The sequence below is a fragment of the Rhinopithecus roxellana genome, chromosome 9 (genome assembly GCF_007565055.1).
Source record: "Rhinopithecus roxellana isolate Shanxi Qingling chromosome 9, ASM756505v1, whole genome shotgun sequence".
In the NCBI taxonomy this organism is placed as follows: Eukaryota; Metazoa; Chordata; class Mammalia; order Primates; family Cercopithecidae; genus Rhinopithecus; species Rhinopithecus roxellana.
In genome coordinates, this window is record NC_044557.1 from 7,979,857 (window position 1) to 8,000,077 (window position 20,221).

The following is a 20,221-nucleotide window of genomic DNA, read 5'->3' on the forward strand; positions in this document are numbered from 1 at the left end:
GTCTCTGCAAAAATTTTAAAAATTAGCTGGGCACAGTGGCACACACCTTAGTCCCACCTACGCAGGAGGCTGAGGTGGGAGGATCGCTTGAGCCCAGGAGTTGGAGGCTGCAGTGAGCTATGATGGTGCCACTGCGGTCCAGCCTGGGTGTTAGAGTGAGAGCTCCAATTCTAAAAACAAAACAACGTACTTTCTCAGAAACTTCCTTATTTCTCAGTCTCTGCTGTTGGTTCTCATCTTTCACGAAGTTTAAAACAGTTACATGCCTTGTTTTCCTCCAGTGTTTATTCTCTCCAGTTTTTTCCTCCTCTCCGATTTGGTGAACCCTTACTCGTTACATTTTGCCTACTAGTATGTCGCATATTCTTTATATTTTTCTTGGTCAGATTGTATTCCATTTATTAACCCCCATTTATTTTCTGATTTTTCTTCTCTTCCCTACATACATAATAGAGTTGATCTTACCCTTTCCTTTACTGTCCAATACTTTCCTCACTCTCCTGCCTACCATCTCTTTGTGCCCTCCACTGCAGCTTGTGGTCTGTGGGTATCCCTGGGACGGTGTCAAAAGTGTGGGCCTGAGGGACCCACTGGCCTCCTTTCCCAGTGCTCCCAGGCCTCTCAGAGGGCTTGTTGCCTTGCAGGGTTGCAGGCTGAGCGGAGCTGCAGGTCCACGGAGGGTCAGCTCGCTGACAAGTCTTCCAGTGTGTGTCCTGAGGGGCACTGACGTGCCGTCTGCTGGGGACAGGACACCGCACCCACACAGCAGATTAGGTGTTCAGAAGTTGTGTGTGTTGGCAGGGGCTCTTTTTTTCTTTCAGTATTATTTTTCTTTTATAAACATTTTTAAATTTTTAATTATTATGGATACATAATAATAATAACAACAATAAAGGAGTTCTTTTGACATGGCTGCAGACTCCTTCAACCACACCTCTCAGTGTCATCTGTACCCTTCCTGCGCCACTCCAATCACACCAGCCAATGTTGGTGGTCTTCTTTTTAACTGTTTTTCTTTTTATAGATTGAGGGGGTACGAATGCAGCTTTGTTCCATGGATACATTGTGTAGAGGTGAAGCCTGGGCTGTTAGTGTGGCCATCACCCAAATAGTGGGCATCGCACCCAAAGGATAATTTCTCATCGCCCCCACCTCCCACCCCCCGAGTCTTCAGTGTCTCTCCACCCTCTGTATGTCCACGTGTGCACATTATGTAGCTCATACTTACGAGTGAGAACATGCAGTATTTGACTTTCTGTTTCTGAGTTGCTTCATGTAAGATACTGGCCTCCAGCTCCATCAGAGTTGCTGCAGAAGACCTGATTTCCTTCTTTTTTATGGCTCTTGCAGCATTGTTTTTCATAGACAACAGGCAGGATTTTCCTCCCTGTACTTTCAGTGTGATTTCAGGATGTGCGAGGGGTGAAGCACACACGTGTGTCCTTTCTACCCCTTTTGGCCATGGAGAAAGCCCCCGGGTCCTTCAAGCAGCACCTGTCCACAGACCTTTGCTGGTCCCGTAGCAGGCCCAGTGGGAAACAGCCTCTGTTCCCTTCCCCTGTGTATTTCAGAAGGGGAACACGGCCCTGCACATCGCTGCCCTGGCCGGGCAGGACGAGGTGGTCCGGGAGCTTGTCAACTATGGCGCCAACGTCAATGCCCAGTCGCAGGTAATGGCTCTCTGGTCTGTACCAGAGGGTATTGCCTTTCCACACGTGGTTCCTCTTTCCTGCTCCCTCGTGGATCCACTGGCAGCTGTGTTAACAGACACACTGTGGGGCAGGGCCTAGATTTCCCGGGAGCGTGTCTCCAAGCAGTGGTGAAGACATCCTTTATTATTTCTCATGCATAGAGCGCACATCCTAAGCATGACGGGGTTGAACTGTTGTGGACCTAAGCCAAATAATATGTCCAGTTATGGCCCAGGTGGAGAGAGAAATGGAGGACTGGAGGAATGAGGCACGGGGTGCAGCATTGATGAAATCAATGAGTGTGTGAGCTGAAGAGATTGACCTACGGTGGCGAGGGGAGGCACAGCCTCTTGTGGCCTTTTGTAATAATCCCAGGATGCCAGTCACCGTGACGATGAGTTTCCTTAGGAGGGGTCAGGTGGGAGGAAATGGAATAAAGAGAGTGCTGTCCTCCAGGTGAGAGGACTTTGTGCTGGTGTCGGCCTTTCTTACATTGCGGGTGGATGCTAATGATGTCCTCTCTTGGTTTACAGAAAGGTTTTACACCCCTGTACATGGCAGCACAAGAGAACCACTTGGAAGTGGTTAAGTTTTTACTGGAAAATGGAGCTAACCAGAACGTAGCCACGGAAGTAAGTAGCTTGGAAAAATGTCGTCACCACCGGAAGTCTCCCAGGTGTACAACCTTGCTTCAAGTGACACCTTCCTGGGTGTGTGGCCTGGGGTGCATCCATGTAGTGATAGATGACCTTCAGGTTGCTGCACTAATCCTGAGCACTGTCGAGTTCTGCAAGGGAATAATGACAAAGTTGTGGGTCTTGAAGAAGGTCCAGACACGTACCAAAGAAACGACGTCACACTTGAGGGCGTCATTCCCGCTATGGCCAATACTTGTGACTGGAGGGGCAGGCAAAGCATGCGTGTGTATGGTTGGCAAGTTTGCACTGGGCCTTAATGAGAAAGGCTTTTGCCACAAAACCACCATGCACCCTTGGACAATTCTCGTTTGCTGTGGTCCTGAGTCTTGTCATTGGCGAAATAATGAAATTGGACTAGATAGAGCCAGAGTCTCTTGACTCTTAACTTTGGATGGCTCAATGACATGACTTTGTTGTCATTCCGTTTCATCAGTTCCTGGGGTCCTGCGCCCCTTAGTATGTCCACAACTGAGGGAATTAGTAATAGTAGCTCATGGCCAAACACCGTGGCTCATGCCTGTAATGCCACTGCTTTGGGAGACTGAGGTGGAAGGATCACTTGAGGCCAGGAATTCAAGACCAGCCTGGGCAACACAGCAAGACCCCGTCTCTACAGAAAAAGAAAATTAGCTGGGTGTGGTGGTGTGTGCCTGATTCCTAGCTACTTGGGAGGCCGAAGTGGGAGGATCACTTGAGCCCAAGAGGTCAAGGCTGCAGTGAGCCATGATTGCACCACCGCACTCCAGCCTGAGTGACAGAGCGAGACCCTGTCTCAAAAATAAAATAATAATAATAATAGTAGTAGTAGTAGTAGTAGTAGTAGTAGTAGTAGTAGTAGTGGCTCACAATTGAATTATCAGGGCCTGGTGTGGACTCTGGCCTTTGGTCAGTGTTAATAATGTTCTGCTTTGTCAAGGCACTATCCTGGCACCAGCAGATGGGGTGAGAAGGGGAGCAGGCAAAGAATCCAAGCAGTCAAAAGTTTCTTAAAACAAATCAAACTGGAAGCAAATTATAAAGGAAAACTAAAGGAATGCTACGGAAAAATTTGGCTGGTTCTGTGAGATTGCAGAGAAAGGAAGTGGAAGCAGGAAGGGCTTCAGGGAGGAGGTGGTATTTAGGCTGAACTTGGTGGATGAAGAGGGCTTTGGTGGAGGGAGGTCCCTCAGGCTGGCGCCGCTGGGAGCATGAGCCCGAGGGGCAAGGGTGTGTCCTGTGTGAAGGGCAGCTAGGTTCAGACCAGTCAGAGCAAAGCGTTTTCCTCCTCTGGCCAGGACGGGTTCACGCCTCTGGCGGTGGCCCTGCAGCAGGGCCACGAAAATGTCGTCGCGCACCTCATCAATTACGGCACCAAGGGGAAGGTGCGCCTCCCGGCCCTGCACATCGCGGCCCGCAACGACGACACGCGCACTGCTGCGGTGCTGCTGCAGAATGACCCCAACCCGGACGTGCTTTCCAAGGTGAGGGCGAGGGGGAGGGAGGAGCCCTGGGCCGCGGATGCCCACGGGCTCAGGGCGCACCGAGTACGCCCTGCGACTTCCCAAACAGGAGCCCCAGCGTGCTCACGGAGCGTCCCCATCCCAGGACGCAGAGAGGCCCCTGGATAGCCCTGTTCTAAATCCCTGGCAGCAGGGGTGGTTCCTGTTGCTCCAGGTCATCTGGAGCAACAGATGTTGTGCTCTGCGTCCAGGCGGGCAGGGCGAGTTACCCTGGAACACCAGGAGGCGGCCTTCCTGATGTTCCTTCATCTCTCCTCCCCGGCTGCCCGGTAGTGGAGGGAGGAGGCGTGCAGGAGTCGGGCCACCTGGGCATGCTCTCCGGTGTTCGGAGGCACTGCTGATCTGCTGTCTGTAGGGTGAGGCTGCTGGTTCTCTTTTAGTGGAAATGGATTTGCTGGAGTTATTCACAGTCCCCTCCTGCACCCCGCACCTCCCCTCTTCCACCGGCCCCAGATCCACCGGGTTTTGTCTGGAAAACACCTGGGTGGGGTTAGGCCTGGCTTGAGGCTCTGGAAGAGAATGATGACAATGGACAGAGGCTGAGGCAGGAGGATGGTTTGAGCCCAGGAGTTGGAGACCAGCCTGGACAACATAGTGGGACCCCACCTCTTAACATTTTTTTTTTAATTAGCTGGGCATGATGGTGTTCGCCTGTAGTCCCAGCAACTGGGGAGGCTTAGGTGGGAAGATTGCTTGAGCCCAGGAGGTCGAGGCTGAAGTGAGCTGTGATCACATCATACTGCACTCCAGCCTGGGTGACACAGTGAGACCCTGTCTAAATGGAGGGGGAAAAAAAGAAAAAAAAAAAAAAGACCATGGCACCATCACACTTTCATTCATGAATGAAAATCTCTTTGTCGGTGATCACTCTGACGAACGGGCCCACAGAGTCTGATGTTAGCATATAAGTCGGTTTGCTCAGGGTGGATACCCAGCTTTTGAATACACTGTGCCACAGAGCCTCTCTTGACCCCCTCACCAAATGTTCCCACCCATCAAAATCTCCTTTGTCTGTAAAGTCCTGTCACCCCACCTGAGTTTCGGGCATCCCAGGGCTGATTCTGAGATAGAAGTAAATCACATATGACCAGTTTCTCCCCCTCTGTTGTGCCCTAGACGGGATTCACGCCCCTGCACATTGCGGCCCACTACGAGAACCTCAACGTGGCCCAGTTACTCCTCAACAGGGGAGCCAGCGTCAATTTCACGCCACAGGTAACCTGGGGCAGGTGCGCCCTCACTGTCTGGGGGCTTGGGGCTAGCAGGTGCTCCTGCCTTGGCACCATGGATTTCATCCCAGTGGCAGAAGTGCCTGTGGGTCAAACAGCCCTGCTGTCTGTTCGACCTCCTTGCTGGCAGGTTTCTGACCATCCACCCCCCAGTTTCTACCTGCTTTGCTTGAGAAAACCCTAAAGTCCATTTGCCCATCCTAGAAGTGGGAAATCTGGAGGGCAGAGAGTGATTTCCAAATAACTGACCTTCCTGCAGTCTGTTATGTTGACTCTGGGAGGCGTGGGCTTGGCTGGTGTGGTGGGATGACCCATCCTGTTGGCAGGTCCTTACAGGTTTTAAAATGTCGTAGGCTAGAAATGCCCTGACAGCACCATTGCAGGACTGGGGGCTGGGGGTTGGGGACATGGGGAGCGGGTGCACAGCAGCTGCGTTCCAGGGAAGGATGACATGCCCTGACTGTCCTGCTTCCTCCCTTCAGAACGGCATCACGCCCCTGCACATCGCCTCCCGCAGGGGCAACGTGATCATGGTGCGGCTGCTGCTGGATCGGGGAGCCCAGATAGAAACCAAGACCAAGGTGGGTGCCAGCAGGCTCCGCAGCCAGGCAGGGGGAGGGAGTTTCCCCCTCACGAACCTCACCCAGAGCAGCGGGCCCTTGGTGACCTAGTTAGGGATGCACCAGCAGCCTCCTGGAGCCGCCTGCAGCAGTGTTCTGGGCAGTGCCGCGTGCAGCGGGAGGCAGTAGTAAAACTGTGCTGAGGTCGAGCTGGTGCTTGAGGAAACGTCAGCACTTGCGTGGGCTGGGATGGTGCCATAGGCGGTCTTCTCTCCAAATGACCTCTGATAGCTGCCTTTTGGGCTTTCTGTTTTTGACTCTGTCTTTTAAAGGACGAATTGACACCTCTCCACTGTGCAGCTCGAAATGGGCACGTGCGAATCTCAGAGATCCTGCTGGACCACGGGGCACCCATCCAAGCCAAAACCAAGGTGTGTGCTTCCTTCCTGTGAGGAGCATTTTTAAGGGCTCCAGGTCCAACAGACCTGGCATCAAATCCTGTTTCTGTAAAACAGAAATGCTAATACTACTAAATGAATAGTACCTTTGACATTTATTACAAGGCCTGTCACATAGGAGGCCCTCAGTGTAGCTCTAATTCATACTAGATCAGGGTCGGCAAACTTTTTATCTAAAGGACCAGGTATTAGACAGTTTTAGGCTTTGCAGGCCATGGTCCCTGTTGCAGTGATTCAACACTGCCAACGTAGCAGAAAAGCAGCCATAGGCAATATGCAAACTACGGCCTGTGTTCTAATAAAACGTTATTGACCAACACTGGTGGCGGGGCAGATTTGACCCACAGATTGTATAGTTTGCCTACTACTGCTCTAGATCAATCTCCATGTCTCTCTTCCTAGCTCCAGAAAAGACAGGCACTAAGTACTCTGAGAAGTCTTCAGAGCCCGGGTCAGACTGGAGCGAAGTTAAAAAGAAAAGAACACAGTTCTTCTCAGGCTCCATTACAGGCCAGAGAAAAGGCTTGTTACATGGTTCTAACATAAGGACTTAAGTCTTCCAGGGAAGAAAGCTGTCAGCTACACAGAGCTGCCTGAGCCTGCTCCAGGCCCTCTGCCCCGTGAATTGAGCTGTGTCAGTGCAGAGCAAGGCAGAAGCCAGGCCCACTCATGGCTACCCAGGAGGTTTCCCACAAGCAGTTCTGTCATGAAATGATGGCTTAGTCCATACAGTGAGAGCTGATTTATTCCCGACACATTATCATGTTCTGTTCTGTAGAGCTGTCGTTAATTTGGGTCATGATTCATAGTCCCCACACTGGCTCTTGTTTGTGTCTGTGTGTGCTGTTGCATGAGGGTGTCCTCTACTAAAGCAGTTTCTCATTTAACCCTCCATCCTTGGCTGATTTGCTGTGTGACTCTGAACATGTGTCTTGCCCTCTCTGTGTTTCAGTTTCCTCATCTGGAGAGCCCCCGCCCTCTCTCCTAGGATTGTTGGGACGACCATGTGAGATAATGTCTTCAAAAGTATATCTAACAGTAAAACTCCTCAGCTAAATGAAAGTAGAATTGCTACTATCAGTTAGATTATTAGGTCAGGAAATTCCCAACATTTTTCCAGGAGTGCTGTATTTAAACATAATACATGACCAGAAGTTAAGGTATTTTGTTTTATTATCCAGATCATTAGAATGGGGCTGAAAGGAATGCTTATGATAAGTATTTTCTGAGAATATGAGAATATGTGACTTTTCAATTGGGAACTATGGTACAACCTTTCTGAAATGCAAGTGTAACTAACTGAGTTAGCTCAGTCCACCCTAACAAAGAACCACACGTTGAGTAGCTTAAACAACAGAAACTTACTGTTTCACACTTCCAGAGGCTGGAGGCTGGAGGGTCAAGATCAAGGTGTCAGCAGGGTTGGTTCGTTTTTTTTTTTTTTTTTTTTTTTTTTTTGTGACAGAGTCTCTCTCTGTCACCCAGGCTGGAGTGCAGTGACATGATCTTGGCTCACTGCAACTTCCACCTCCTGGGTTCAAGCAATTCTTGTGCCTCAGACTCCTGAGTAGCTAGGATTACAGACATGCACCACCATGCCTGGCAAATTTTTGTATTTTTAGTAGAGACAGGGTTTCGCCATGTTAGCCAGGCTGGTCTTGAACTCCTGACCTCAGTTGATCCACCCACCTCAGCCTCCCAAAGTGCTGGGATTACAGGCATGAGCCACTGTGCCCGGCCTTTTTTTTTTTTTCTTTTTGTGATGAAGTCTCACTCAGTCACCCAGGCTGGAGTGCAGCAGTGTGATCTCCACTCACTGCAACCTCTGCCTCACAGGTTCAATCAATTCTCATGCCTCAGCCTCCCAAGTAGCTGGGCTTACAGGTACATGCCACCTCACCTGGCTAATTTTTGTATTTTTGGTAGAGATGGGGATTCACCATGTTGGCCAGGCTGGTCTCAAACTCCTGGCCTCAAGTGATATGCCCACCTCGGCCTCCCAAAGTGCTGGAATTACAGGGGTGAGCTACAGTGCCTGGCAGGGTCGGTTGCTTCTGAGGCTGTGAGGGAGCATCTTTTCCAGGTCTCTCCCCGAGCTTCTGGTGGTTTGAGCACAATCTTTGGTTTCCTTGGCTTATAGAAGCATCATGCTGACCTCTGCCTTCATCTTCATGTGGCATCTTCCTGCTGTGCAGGTGTCCAAATCTGCCTGTTTCTAAGGACGCCAGTCATAGATTAGAACTCACACTAATGACCTCATTTTAGCTCATTACATCCCCCAAAGACCCTGTTTCCAAGCAAGGTCACATTCTGAGGTCCTGGGGGTTAAGACTGCAGCATGTGAATTTTGTGGGACCTAATTCAGCCTGTAACACTAACATCTGCTGTCATGGAACCTGATTTGCGTCTTCCTTGATGAAAATCCTCTCATTTCCACTTTCGAAAAGCTGAAGTCCCAAGTCCTGAGCTCCTAGTCTTTCTTGGCGCAGCTCCAGGCTCCTCTCCAGCTCGCCTCCATGCTTGCCATCACTTTGCCCTGGCCTGTCGAACTGCATGGAGGCCCCTGGGTTCCCCTAGGGTAGCTGCCTCTGTGATGTTGCACATGCTGCTCCCTTCACTAGGATGTTCTTCCCCTTTGGTCCTCCTGGTGAACTTCCATTAAGCTCCTTTCAAGTCCTAGTTCAGGCCTCACCTCCTCCCTCCCAGTGCCCCTCCTTCATCAAGGACGCCGTCTGTTTGATTCTCACCTCTGTGCTTTGATCATTTTTCATCCCACTTCAGGGCACTGAAAGATACCACTATGTTTGTTTACAAGCTTCCTTGGGCCAGGGGTTATGTCTGTTCTCTTCTGTTTCCACAGAGCCTAACCTATTACCAGGAACACATTAATCACTTGATAAGTATGTGTTGAATTAATGTCTGAATGAATGAGTGAGTCTCCTTTCTCTTTAATGTTTTTTCAACAAATTGCTGTTTGAGAAATGAGTATCCTTAATGAATTTTCTTTAACTGAACTGCATTTGACAGGGATAAGGAACAGAGGGATTTAGATCCAAGTTCTATTTTATCATCATTCATTCATTCATTTATTCAAAATTGCATAATTTAAGGACCACAATGTATATTACATGCATTTACTGGGCACTGTGGGGCATTTAAGAAGAAATATTAGGCTCAGTCACTGATCTTAAGAGGCATATAAGTAAAGAGAAAAGTTGAAAAGACACACTCCCCTAAACAGTTAACTATGAGTGTAATTGGGCAAATATGAGAATAAGGTCCAAGTGCATGGCGCAGATAAGGAAAGCTCGCTGGAGTCTAGGGCGGTCAGGGAGGGCTTTCTGGAAGAGGTGGGCCTGCTGGAGATGGCTTTGAAGGTTTGGCCAGGCGGAAAGGAGAATGTCTGTGGTCAGAGACTGGCAGAAGTGTGGAGGCCAGGGTGAGCCAAGCTCCCTCCGGAGCCTTGTGGAAGCGTCGTGTAGGAAAGAAGTAGGGAGTGACGTTGGAGTCGTCCTGAATCTCCATGCTCAGTCCCCAGAAGGCTTTGTGATTGCTTGTGTTTTCCTCTTTACCCAGAACGGCCTGTCCCCAATTCACATGGCGGCTCAGGGAGACCACCTCGACTGTGTCCGGCTCCTGTTGCAATACGACGCAGAGATAGACGACATCACCCTGGACCACCTGACCCCGCTCCACGTGGCTGCCCACTGCGGACACCACAGGGTGGCCAAGGTCCTTCTGGATAAAGGGGCCAAACCCAACTCCAGAGCCCTGGTGAGTAGGGGGCTGCTGGAGAAGGTGCAGAGGGTCAGGGCAGGCTCGGGGCAGGACCAGAGAGGCATGGCTGGACCTGTGGGAAGGGCGGCAGGTGCCCAGAGCTCCCCGGATTCGAGGCCTGAGAAGTACGGTGTGACAGCACAGGATGGTGGGGGCCTGGTGTGCACCCCTCTTGCACCCTCCACTGCACACCCTGCTAGGTATTGACCCCTGCCCCTGGTGACCAGGCTGAGGTCAGGCGTGAGTTTGGGCCCAGGAAACCAGACTCAGGAAGCATCCCACATGGTAGGTATACAGGCTTGGGGCACCTGTCCACTGGAGTCAGGTCTGGAGCTGAGTGATTCCTTAGGGGCTACGTGGCTTTCTGAGCTGCTTTGGGGATGAGTGAGGTGGCTGGAGCTGAGCATCCTTCGTCTACAGAGGGGCTTGCAGTTCTCATGGCACTCATGTAAAGGGAAGCTCAGGCCCAGAGCAAATCCCTCCTGTGGTTCCTCTGCCTCCTTCCCAGGACAGGGCCTCCCAGGGAGGTCTGGGGATCCAGTAGGGCTGTAGCTTTGCACTAAGCATGCCCGTAACCACATCTCCTCTCTGCCCCTTCCCAGGGCAGCAGAACTGAGGGGCAGGATATCCTCCAGGGATGGCAGAGGATGGCTCATTCACTCACTCACTCATTCACTCACTCACTCACTCACTCACTCACTCACTCACTCACTCACTCAAAAAAGCTTTCACTGAGCAATGCCCGCAGGCCACATGCTATTGTAGGGGAGTTGGGATTTCCCAGCCTCAGGACTATTGACATTTGGGTCGATATTTGTGGTTTTGTGTGTTGTAGGATGTTTAGCAGCATCCCAGGCCTCTACCCACTAGGCACTCATAGCTCTCCTTCCCTAGTTGACAATAAAAAATGTCCCTAGACATTGCCACATGTTTTGGCGGTGAGGTGCAAATGATACCCCCCACCACCACCTCCCACATTTGAGAACCACTGCCTTAAGTGGGTAAAGCACTGAAAAAACAGATAAAAACAAACATACTTTTCTGCCCTTCAGAGTTTATATTCAGAGTACATCACACTTTAGAGTAGAAATCCATTTCACTAAAAATGATCAGTGGTTTCAGGGAAGAGGGAACATGATTTGCCTCACAAAAGTACTCTTTTATTGTAAATTTACCCTTAGGGGACTTTAAACAGCAGGATCTTTTAGTGCATCCAAAATGTGAATAAATTTTTTAAAAAGGTTTATAAACAACATGTTCAGGAACATATCTAGTGCATCAAGTGAGAGCCACCTGTCTGTTATGTGATTTGCATTAATTGACATTGTAAGACTAATCAATTGGCATTAATTCATTGATTGGTCTGTAGGCATCTGCTGGTGGCCTGGGCAGCAGCTGCCTTTTAGAGCAGCGAGGTGGTCTTCTGGGCATTCCTTGGGCCCGTGTGTAAACTCCTGCTTGTCTGTCTTCCTTTGTGTGGGCTGCAGAATGGCTTTACCCCCTTACACATCGCCTGTAAAAAGAACCACGTTCGTGTCATGGAGCTGCTGCTGAAGACGGGAGCCTCGATTGACGCGGTCACCGAGGTAGGAGAGACTGCAGAGGAGCCTGGGGGCAGGCCTGTGGTCTCCCCTGACCCACCTTCTCTAAGAGTCGCTCTTTGTAGCTTTGAGTGGCTGCAGGGGTGTGTGTGTCTGCAAGTCTGGACTGCTGGAAGGAATGAATTAGAGGTGACTAAGACAAGGGAATATGAGTCAAGTCTCACGGAGCTTTCCAAGACTAGACACAATTTTTGCAAGTTGTAAGAGTGGGCACGACTTGCCCATGGTAATTTTTTTCTCCAACCATTTTCTTGGAAGCAAACCCACCTCATATAACTCCATTTTCTTGGAAAACCATTTGTGAAAGCGTTAGATGCTGTCAGGTTCTCTCTTCTTCAGGGGAACGGAAAGACTCCCACTTATCTCACTCTGCCCTTGTTTGTTTCAGTCTGGCCTGACACCTCTCCACGTGGCCTCCTTCATGGGGCACTTTCCCATCGTGAAGAACCTCCTGCAGCGGGGGGCATCGCCCAACGTCTCCAATGTGGTAAGCCCTCAGGCAGGCAAGGGACTTGCTCCTCTAGACCAAGAGTTCAGAGGGCAGCTTTCACCAGTGCTCCCAGGCCTCTTCTCTGGGGACAGAACTACAATTCCCAGAATAGCCAATGCTTCAGACTGGGGGAGGACATCCCTGTGTACTGACGCTTTCTGGATTAAATTTCTCACACATCCATAAACCTTGGAGGTTTTGTTTTGGACAATAATTTTGGAATGTCTGTAAGTGTTCACTGGGAATACATTTACATTTTTGAATATTCATTAGCTCTGGGGTTTACTTTTAAGTATACCTAGAATACACAGATGCACACATGCACTCACATACATGCCTGCACCTGCACACGTGCACACACACATACATACATGCGCATGCACACATGCACACACACCAGACTAAAGAGTGCCTGCTGGGGCAACTCCACCTCTTGGACAAAAACCCACCGAGCCACTCGAAGCTGCACTTCCTAGCTCTGTGTGTGCAGTTTTGGACAGCAGGCATGTATGAACAGTTCTACAATTTTGTTATTTTATAGAAAGTGGAGACCCCACTACATATGGCAGCCAGAGCTGGGCACACGGAAGTGGCCAAATATTTACTCCAGAACAAAGCCAAAGTCAACGCCAAGGCCAAGGTGAGTTGTGAAGGCAGGAAGGGAAGGGTTTCAGATGTGAGCAGTTCCAGCACTGTGCAGAGAACCCATCCTCATTCCAGGCAGGGCTGCAGTACTGTGGCCTGGGGATCGCTTTTCATCCCAATCAGGTGGCTCCGCGTGCTCCGATTCTGCTTTGCAGGGGGTTTGAGAAGACCAGGGATATTTTTGCATTAGAGCCACATTTCTTTAAAATAAGGAAAGTCCAAGGTGCATGGTTGGGCTGAGTATGTCCTGGGCTAACGACGACAGTTGCCATGTAAGGAGGGGGGCAACCTTTTGAAGAAAGCATTGCCAGCGAAAATCAGGCAAGAATTACTTGATCTAAAACTGGGAGGGTTCCCCCTTGCTGTAAGCACATTTTACGGGGGTTGGAGGAGTAGGCAGTGAGAAGAGCTGTGGAGTTTGCCAGTTGCTCGCTCGGCCAACAGCAGGCTTCCTAACCACAGGCCACGATGGGTTCTCCTTAGAGTCAGTCCTGTGATTTGTGTTTGGGGCCCTCGAGGGATGCCTCCAGCTGGGCCCCATGAGACCTGGCCCAGGCAGCTCGATAGCAGCATTCAGAAGCAGGAAGCTGGGGGTGTGGATGGAAAAGTCCTCATTCTCTGTCAGCAGTTGAGACTCTCCTGACCCCAGCACAGAGAAAATCAAAGTAGAGTTCAAGCAGAAAGACAAGCGCATCCTCTCAGAAAGGATATGGGAGACGGATGAGCAACCACACTGCATTGAGTGCCTTTTATGCACAAACACAGAAACGTGTACATTATCTGCTTGATCCCAGATGAGCCCTAGCAAGTAGACGTTATTATTCCCATTTTACAGATGGCAGGGCTGGGTCTTTGCGAAATTAGGTAGAAATAACAGCTCACTTGAAGAGCTGTTGTAAGGATTCAATAGGATACAGCATATTGGTTCCTGTAACTCAGAGACTTGATTCAAACCCTGACTCTTCATCTTCTTAGCTGTGTGACCTTGAGAAGGTCACTTGCCCTCTCTGGGCCCTGCCTTGTTACTCTGTAAGATGAAAAGTTGGATTTGGTAACATCAGCATTTCTCCTTCTTTGTTTTCGCTTCGGGGTCCAGGATGACCAGACCCCACTTCACTGTGCAGCTCGCATCGGCCACACAAACATAGTGAAGCTCCTGCTGGAAAACAATGCCAACCCCAACCTGGCCACCACTGCTGGGCACACGCCCCTGCACATCGCAGCCCGTGAGGGCCACGTGGAAACAGTCCTGGCCCTTCTGGAAAAGGAAGCATCCCAGGCCTGCATGACCAAGGTACAACCTCCCTCCTCTCGGTCTAAGGAAGCAACAGGCTCACTCAGCCAGGCCTGGGGCTTGGAGGGGAATTCGTGCCTGGTTCTCTTTGTCACCTCAGTGATGCTGCAAGCAACTGGAAGGGTCATCACACTCGGGGCTGCCCGCCACCTGCAAGCCCGATGTGTCTCCATCCTTCCCCAAAACGGGAGGTCAATCACAGCTTCTCACACGCCCAGCCAGCCTTCATCCATTTATCATGGCACAATTATTAGTCGAAACCTGCTTTGGGCAAGTCACAGACAGGTTCTGGGGATATGAGAAGGATTAAGACTCATACCCTGCCCTCAGCTAGCCAGCAATCAACTACCACTGCGAGGTGGTCGAAACCCTCTCGCCAGAGGAGCGTGTACAGCAAGTGCAGGGATGCCCACTCCTGAGGTCTTCAGCCTCCTGGAGGGCTCAAAAATGGCTGTGCCTTTGCTTTTATTGGCATCTCCATGCCAGCGGAGGGGGGCAGCCTCCTTTGCCATGGGCCCTTTCTCCAGAGAGGACAGCCCTGGGGCCCCGATGTCCTGACGGCCTGTGTTTCTCCTCAGAAAGGATTTACCCCTCTGCACGTGGCAGCCAAGTATGGGAAGGTGCGGGTGGCAGAGCTGCTGCTGGAGCAGGACGCACACCCGAATGCTGCCGGAAAAGTGAGTTTGAACCCCGCCCTCCCCTGCAGCTCTCAGGTTAGAGGCAAGAACAGAGGATGGAATTCAGCTCTTGCAGATTCCATCTCTTGCCTATGTTGTCCATCCCTTTTTTTTTCTTTTCTTTTTTTCTTTTTCTTTTTTTTTTGAGACGGGGTCTCTCTCTGTTGCCCAGGCTGGAGTGCAGTGCTGCCATTATGGCTCACTACAATTTCAACTCCTGGGCTCAAGCCAACCTTGAGTGTCAGCCTCCTGAGTAGCTGGGACTACAAGCAGGTGCCACCATGCCCGGCTCTAACTTAAAAAAAAATTATGGAGACAGGGTCTCACTATGTTGCCCAGGCTAGTCTCAAACCCTGGGCTCAGGTGATCTTCCCTCTTCAGCCTCCCATAGCTCTGGGATTACAGGTGCAAGCCACTGCACCCGGCCTGTTCCTATTTCCATGGGTAGCCATCGAGAGAGAATGCCCTTTGGAAAGACTGGCCTTTCTGTCAACGGCCTTATCCGTTTGGAAAGACCCAACGGCCTTCTCTGGGCAAATGTGCTGATCTCACTGCCCACGTCCCCTCTGGTTCCCACAGGGCTCTGGGTCCTGCCGATGACATTCTGTCGTGACTCCAAGTTAAGACTGGCCTGGGAAGGATTACAGGATTTTACTGTGTAAAATAGGTGCTGCCATGCCTAAAGGGAACCCTGGGAGAAAGTCTGTGGGAGTGACATCTGATCTCTTTTGTCTTTGTCCTCTGCAGAATGGCCTGACCCCCCTGCACGTGGCCGTCCATCACAACAACCTGGACATCGTCAAGCTGCTGCTTCCCCGGGGTGGCTCCCCGCACAGCCCCGCCTGGGTAAGACTGGCGCCTCTCCCCAGCTGCCCCGGAGAGCAGGTCACCTGCTACCTTCCAGTCCCTCAGGGAGGGGGGTTTCCACAGCAACCCAGGGGTTTTGCGTTCTGTTGCTATTTTTACCTCAGAAATCATGCCTCACTTTCACACATGTTACCTGTCCTGTAATCGTGCTATTCAGGGCCCAGGAGTGGGATGGGAAGTGGGTAACAATTCCCAGCCAGGGCTTACCTCGAAGAGGCAGAACTTGTTTTATACAGCAAATGTGTCCCCAAGCAGTTGCATGTCAGCTGGGTTTTGTAAACTGACTGTCAGAGATCAGTGTGGATAAAAATCCCTGGGGAGTGGTGAGCCTGGTTCTAGCAGATTCCGACTCTGTGGGACTGTGCAGTGTGGCCTGGAAGCCTCATTTTTAACCTACTCTCTGCGTGGTTCCAAGGCTGGGGCCACAGCGACCGTACTTTGAGAAATCCTCAGGGCTGCTGGTGAGCTTGCTGGAACCTGGAAGCAAGGGACCTCTTTAAAATGAGAATGATCACCTCCAAATTCATTTCTCTCTGAGATCAGACTTTTCGATGGTGGCATTTTTGTAGAGAGGCTTACCTGAATATGAGACATGTTGGCCCGACTCACACCAGCTTCAGAGGCGAGCTGCTCAGGGCAGCAGGTTCCGTGACCCTTGAGGGAATCAGAGGAGGGAGCAGATGGGTAGCTTCTGGAAGACCCCACGGGATTGGGTAGTGCAAGGATGAAGCTGGAATGAACATTTTTGGGAACAGGCTGCCTGCTGTGGGAAGGCAAGGCTGTGTAGGGATAGGTGCCATGGGACTGGTGGCCAGCGGGGAGAAGGGGAGAGGAGAGGGAGCGGGGCCAGGAAGATAAAAGCCACACGCAGTCCCCGCACTCTCTGGGGCAGCCAGGCACACGGGAAACAGGATAATCTATGGGAGAGCAAACCCCTGTGATCCGTCATGTGGCAGGTGTCCAAGTGCCGCAGAGAAGGAGCCTGGGGTGGGACCCCGCATGACTCCAGCCAACATCTGCTGGCTTAGGGCTGCCGCAGCCCAGGCGGGGAGCCTCAGTGTCGGTGCAGCGCATTCTCCCTCCCTGGACAGACACGTGTCCCCATCTTGCAGCATCGCTCTTCTGCAGACGCCGGCTCCTGACAGCTGTCTCCTCCTGTCCTCGCTACTGCTGCAGCGAGCCCCACGTCGCTGTGCAGAGGGAGCACATGGCCCTGCTGCGATGTCGACTTACTCCTGCCTCTAAAAATAAAAACCTGGACTCCCCTCCTCCTCCTCATTCCCCTACTTATATAAAAGGAAAGGGATCCAGGTTCATTATATTTAAAGAGAACTAAATCCAAGCACAAACCCTGTACAGATGGGCTTTGTTTCCATGGCAAAAAATAGTTTCCAAAGTAGTCTGGCAATTTTGTAGAATTTCACATGCAAATCTCTCTGCACCCAAACCAAACCCTCCCCTTTCTAATTTTGATGCTAACGTTGTTTGAACATTTGGGCAGAGCTCCCTCCGTGTGCATTCCTTAGGATGAGCTCATTTCCTTGGGAAAGAAGAGCCTTTTGCGGGCACACATTCCTCCCTCCCCTCTCCATTACTTTCCAGCCTAGTTGTGCTTGTCCTTGTCACCTGCAGAAGTTCATTCGTTCCTTTCAGTCCCGGTTTAGGGGAAGCTCTGTTCTGTGAACACTCCATGTTCTGAGAGTGATAGTGGCACTTGTATCTCAATTTTAACCAGAGGTTTACCTGGCAGCCTGAGCCATGTCCAGGGCAGGACAGGGGGCTGGTCTTGCCAGTGTGGACATCACTGCTTCCCAGGTAACCTGGGATTCCTGAGGATACATCCGTGAACACACTGCAGATTGCTCAAGTGATGGTCCTTTGTACATTAAAAGATGGCCTAATAGGGCCAGGAACGGTGGCCCAAGCCTGTAATCCCAGCACTTCGGGAGGCCGAGGCAGGCGGATCGCTTGAGGTCAGGAGTTCAAGACCATCCTGGACAACATGGTGAAACCCTGCCTCTACTAAAAATACAAAAATTAGCTGGGCATGGCAGCATGCACCTGTAATCCCAGCTACTTGGGAGGCTGAGACAGGAGAATCGTTTGAACCCAGGAGGCAGAGATTGCAGTGAGCCAAGATCTCACCATTGCACTCCAGACTGGGCAACAGAGCAACACTCTGTCTCCAAAAAAAAAAAAAAAAAAAAAAAAAAGCCTAATAATCGTTGCTTTCATGTAGTTATTAATGGAAAAACCAGACTCCATAAAGTATTTCTGAGGTTTATTCTGAGCTGATGTGATAACCATGGCCCTGGGCAACACAGTATCAAGAGGTCCTGAGAAAGTGTGTCTGGGGCGGGTTACAGTTTGGTTTTATACATTTAGGGAGGCAGGAGTTATAGGTAAAGACATAAATCAATACATGGAAGGTATATACTGACAAAAATACCTAGAAACAGGGGCCCAGAGGTTATAGGCAGATTCAGAGATTCTTTAATTTGCAGTTGGTTAAAGGAGTAAAGCTTTATCTAAAAGTTTGGAATCAGCAGAAAAGAATTAAGTTGAGAGAAGGGTCTGTTCACCAGTGTCCTGGGCTGAGTGACCTCCAGGGGGCATGTGACTCAGCCCTTGCCTATTGTGGCCTTGGGTCCTGTTGATAATTTGGTGTCTTGTCACAGAGAGTCCCTTTGGTTAGTCTTATGATCTCTTTTAACATGAATGTTGGTCAGTTGCGCCTAAACTCCGAAAGGGAGTGGGTATAGCAAGGCGTGTCCAACCTCCCTTCCTTCATGGCTGGGAATTCAGTTTTTAAGGTTTTTCTGGGATCTCTTTGGCCCAACTGGGGTCTCTTTGGGGGCTTAGGGTTTTATATTCCGTTTCCATAGTGAAAAGCTTCTCTGGGCCAGTGCTGTCTGGTGCACTGTGTCTTGTTGTGGGGAGGCTTAGCTCCCTTTTGAGCCAACCCTGCATCTCAGGCTGGATCTGTGGCATCACACCCCATTCCTTTGCTCTCTTTTAATACAGTGCAAAAATCATGCTGTTTAATTAAACTTATTATAATCCAAATGCTGATCTTGTTACATGAACACAACCTACAAAGAACAATTTAATGTTTTCTCATAACATAATCAAATTAAAAAGGAAGAATACTGGAAAGGATTATCACACGTCATTCTTCAAAAAGAATGATTTTTCAATTTAATTCAATTCCTTGGGTAAATCACAACTTTTCATTTCACCACAAAAGCCGCCTATGGGCCCACCTTGCTGAGCTTTGTCTGTGCCCAGGGCTTTGACTGCCTTGGCCGGCACCTTTCTTTCCCTTTCCTCTTCCTGACCAGTGATCCTGGCAGAATCAGAAATGTTAGTTTCCACAGTAAGAGAGTGGCTGGCAGGGAGAACTCAGTCCTCAGCCAGAGGAATGCTGGCCAAGGTGGGGAAATCTCGTGCCCTGAGACAGATCCCACGTTGGGCAGCCATCTGCTATGGGCCCGGGTGGGCACACGTCCAGGACGTCCTCCAGCCTGGCATTGCCCTTAACCCTGAGTGCCCTAGGGCCTTGCTACTGAAAGTGTGGTCCCTGGACCAGCATTGTCAGCATCACTGGGAGCTTGCTAGAAATGCACAATCTTGGGCCCCCCTAGTGCCTCTGAATCAGACACTGCATTTTAACAAGGTCCCAAGGGATTGTGTACACATCAGAGTTGGAGAACCACTGTTGTAGCTGGAATTACCTGGGCTGTGCAATCAGAAGGTCAGGGCTGGGTTATCTGTTGTTCTGCTTACTATGTGACATTAAATAAGGCACTTAACCTCACAGAGAATTGGCCTCTTTCTCCACACAATGGGATAATAATAAAAATGCCTGCCCTAGTGACCTTATGTGGTTTTAATGACGCACAAAAAAGATAACACAGGTGAAAGTAGTTTTCGGCAGTGATGAGCAAAGGAGCCCACCTGGGAACCGTCTCTTGCCTGCAGGGAGATAAGGAGTGTGCTCCAGAGTGTAAACCCATGCACTGCTTCCTTCATTAAGACAGTCTTGCTATCAATGATAATAATAAAAACAAAAATTGGCTGAATAAACAGTGCACAGTGACATCATTGATGTACTTTTGAGGCAAGCTCCTTCATCTCATTATGCAATTATAATGTCTTGCAAACCAGTGCACTACAAAACCATGACACACAAGTGCATTACTTTTTAAAACTTTTATGTGTAGAGACAAGGTCTTACTCTGCTGCAGGCCATAGTGCAGTGGTACAATCAGAGCTCACTGCAACCTCCAACTCCTTAGCTCAAGCCATCCTCCCACCTCAGCCTCCTGAGTAGCTACAGGCATGCATCACCATGCCCAGTTAATTTTTTAATTTTTTTGTAGAGATAGGGTCTAGCTATGTTGCCCAGGCTGGTCTCAAACTCCTGGCCTCAAGTGATCCTCACACCTCAGCCTCCCAAAGTGTTGGGAATACAGGCATGAGCCACTGTGCCCTGCCAACTTTTTATATCTTAATTTTGGAACATACCTTCACATATAGTATCATGTTTGGTCTACCTAACAACTTTGAGAAATGAAAAAGATAGATGCTATTATCCACTTTTAATGACTTAAAAGATACAGAAGGAAGTCTAGGTCATGGAATATCTTGCCCTGGGTCACACAGGTAGTTAATAGTGGAGTGAGGACTGTCCCACATCCTCAAGTCCCTTGCCAGGTGCATGTCCCTTAAACCA

General features: G+C 50.1%; 1 protein-coding gene across 2 annotated transcripts in view; it reads left to right on the forward strand.

Annotated features, from left to right (window-relative positions):
* Positions 1 to 20,221, forward strand: part of ANK1 (ankyrin 1) — a 243,957-nt gene that overhangs the window by 165,846 nt on the left and 57,890 nt on the right. For both annotated transcript variants that reach the window (XM_010371812.2, XM_010371821.2), the window contains exons 4-16: positions 1,572 to 1,670; positions 2,225 to 2,323; positions 3,664 to 3,849; positions 5,005 to 5,103; positions 5,600 to 5,698; positions 6,010 to 6,108; positions 9,712 to 9,909; positions 11,400 to 11,498; positions 11,902 to 12,000; positions 12,545 to 12,643; positions 13,745 to 13,942; positions 14,521 to 14,619; positions 15,367 to 15,465. In XM_010371812.2, coding sequence (XP_010370114.2) covers positions 1,572 to 1,670; positions 2,225 to 2,323; positions 3,664 to 3,849; positions 5,005 to 5,103; positions 5,600 to 5,698; positions 6,010 to 6,108; positions 9,712 to 9,909; positions 11,400 to 11,498; positions 11,902 to 12,000; positions 12,545 to 12,643; positions 13,745 to 13,942; positions 14,521 to 14,619; positions 15,367 to 15,465 — 1,572 coding nt within the window. The remainder of the gene's footprint in view (positions 1 to 1,571; positions 1,671 to 2,224; positions 2,324 to 3,663; positions 3,850 to 5,004; positions 5,104 to 5,599; positions 5,699 to 6,009; positions 6,109 to 9,711; positions 9,910 to 11,399; positions 11,499 to 11,901; positions 12,001 to 12,544; positions 12,644 to 13,744; positions 13,943 to 14,520; positions 14,620 to 15,366; positions 15,466 to 20,221) is intronic.